The 2,499-nt window shown below is 24.3% G+C and overlaps 1 protein-coding gene across 1 annotated transcript; it reads left to right on the top strand.

Annotated features, from left to right (window-relative positions):
- Window positions 1-339: 339 nt before the first annotated feature.
- On the top strand, window positions 340-2,491 carry LOC105461573 (lipase 3-like; the record flags this gene model as incomplete). Its single annotated transcript, XM_011708074.1, has 5 exons — window positions 340-580; window positions 1,139-1,297; window positions 1,459-1,543; window positions 1,810-1,952; window positions 2,438-2,491. Coding segments are annotated over exons 1-5 (675 nt in total), but the record flags the coding sequence as incomplete, so codon positions are not given.
- Window positions 2,492-2,499: the final 8 nt, after the last annotated feature.

The raw sequence follows: 2,499 nt of genomic DNA, 5'->3' as shown, positions 1-2,499 counted from the left end.
TATATATATATATATATATATACAAGGTGGGGAAAAACCGGGACACCTAAATAATTTCTGAACGGTTCGAAATATTGGATTGAAATTTATAGGGTTACAATGGCAAAATATAATTTATCATTTTATCTTTAAAACACCCACTTCAACCTTCCAAGGAGGGCGAGGGGGAGGTTGAAAATGTTAAATAGTATGTGAAGTCGAGTGAGGGCTTGTTTGAAAGGGCTTTCCGTTATTGAATTAAAAAATTAAATTAAGAAATTTATAACAATTATTCAGTGTTTGTACAGCACTGAAAAGCTAATAAAAGGAAAAATAAAATATATTTACATTGTGTAGCTATCATGAGATGGGAACGAAAGACCTACCAGCTATGATCGATTACGTACTTAATTACACAAAGCAGAAAAGTCTACACTACATCGGTTTGTCGATGGGAACTACTATGTTCTTCGTTTTACTATCCATGAGGCCCGAATACAATGCAAAAATAGAATTAGGAATCTGCCTTGGTCCGATCGCTATTTGGAAAGAAATATCTCCTGCATACCAATTCTTTCAAAGTCAAAAACAAATTGTTAGGGTAAGAAAATATCAAAATTTTATTTTAAAAGAAATAAAGAAAAATATATTTTATATAAGTCCTATCTTAATATTATTTTTATAAAAGAATAAATTTTATCAATGAACATTACTTTGTTATTAATATAATAATAATAAATATAGAAATTATGTATAGACTGTTAAATAAATAATTGATACAGAAAAAATATTTTTTATAACATTATATATTTCAGAAAAATTTTTATTGTAGATATTAATATATGATAATTTATTATTAAAAAGTTTTTCAATTTAGACTGAAAAGTTTAATTACATTGATCATATTAATGTATTATTTGTAGTATATCAATATAAATTATTATAAATTTTACACTATATATAATAATTACGTATTAACTTTTATTATGTTATTATTTTATTATTGATTGTACGTTTATGAGAACTGATATACATACATAATTACTTTTATGTTATATTTTTTATTATATTATATTATATCTTGTAATATAATGTAATAAAATATTATTGCAATTTTTTGTGTAGATTCCTTATATTTCCGTTTGTATTTGTTTAACAGGAATTTTTTGATATTAATGCAATATATGATATGTTCCCCTTATCATCAAAAAGCATTACAATGAGAAGAACACTGTGTACAGATGAGGCAATTACTCAGAACGTCTGTGTTGCGATAATATTTCTAATGAGCGGTTCCGATCCAGCACAACTTAATACTGTATATTATATATATCCAATATAGCATGATTTTCATAATTGTACACTTCCACTATTTTTATATTTTAAAGACTAAAAATAGTATTTATTTCGTAAATTTATATTCTATATTTTAATATATGCAAATCAAAAAATTGTTTTTAATAAAATTATTCATTTCAGACAATTTTACCAAAAATGGTATCGTATTTTCCGGACGGATTATCCATGCAAACATTATTTCATTATTTTCAAAATATGATGACAGGTAAAGTATTCCTTTCCGATATAAACTGTTAATCATAAAAACTGTGCTTTAAAGCGTATTTAAATGTTTAATAATATTATTTGTTTTTATTATTACTTTTTTCATTCTCTCTATTAATAATAAAAGTTAACCGTCCCAGTAGTAATTCTAGTAATTCTTTTAATCATATCATTCATAATGTGATATTTAAATAAAAGCTAATCTTTGTAAACATCTTATAATTTAAATTTTATTGTATTTATGTAGATAATTAATATTTGTTATAGATAAATTTCAAGCGTATGACTATGGACATTTGGGCAATTACAAACATTATGGACAGATGACCCCTATTACGTATGATCTTAAAAAAGTTACCGCTCCCTTGGCTTTATATTACGGTGCTAATGATTTGATTGCTCCAAAGTCGGTAAGATCACTGTTGATTCTAATATATAAATCTCTTTATAATCATTTCTTGATTAAAAAATATCTATATAATAGAAAAAAATATGTGTAGAAAAGAAAAATAAAATTGAATAATTTATAAGTATACATAAAGTTGATTTATAGCAAAAACTTTATTTGTTCATGCAAGCTATAACTGATTTAGGTGAAAAACCAAAAATATTTTTTCTTTTTAAATAATTTAGATCATTTTAAATTTTGTAATAGAATTGTGTGATTTTTATTAATATTATATGAAATATCTTCTCTCATTGTCTTCTTCCCTTCTTCTCCATTTTTCCCTCTCTATTGTCTTTTTTTCTTTCCTTCTTCTCTTCTATCCTCTCTCTCATTTTATCTGCCTATATTAGTATATATATACATATATGAAAACAATCTTTAAGAATTAATTACTTATATTTCTCTTATTATTACTAATTTTATTGTCTTATATATTCTTTTTTCCAGAATGTTCTCGAGATATATAAACACTTGCCAAATGTTATTCTGTTGGAAGATCGGAAGAGCAC

This window comes from Wasmannia auropunctata, unplaced genomic scaffold, assembly GCF_000956235.1.
Source record: "Wasmannia auropunctata unplaced genomic scaffold, wasmannia.A_1.0 LD283890.1, whole genome shotgun sequence".
NCBI lineage: Eukaryota > Metazoa > Arthropoda > Insecta > Hymenoptera > Formicidae > Wasmannia > Wasmannia auropunctata.
The sequence above is the reverse complement of the archived record's forward strand: the minus strand, read 5'-3'. Positions and strand labels throughout refer to the sequence as shown.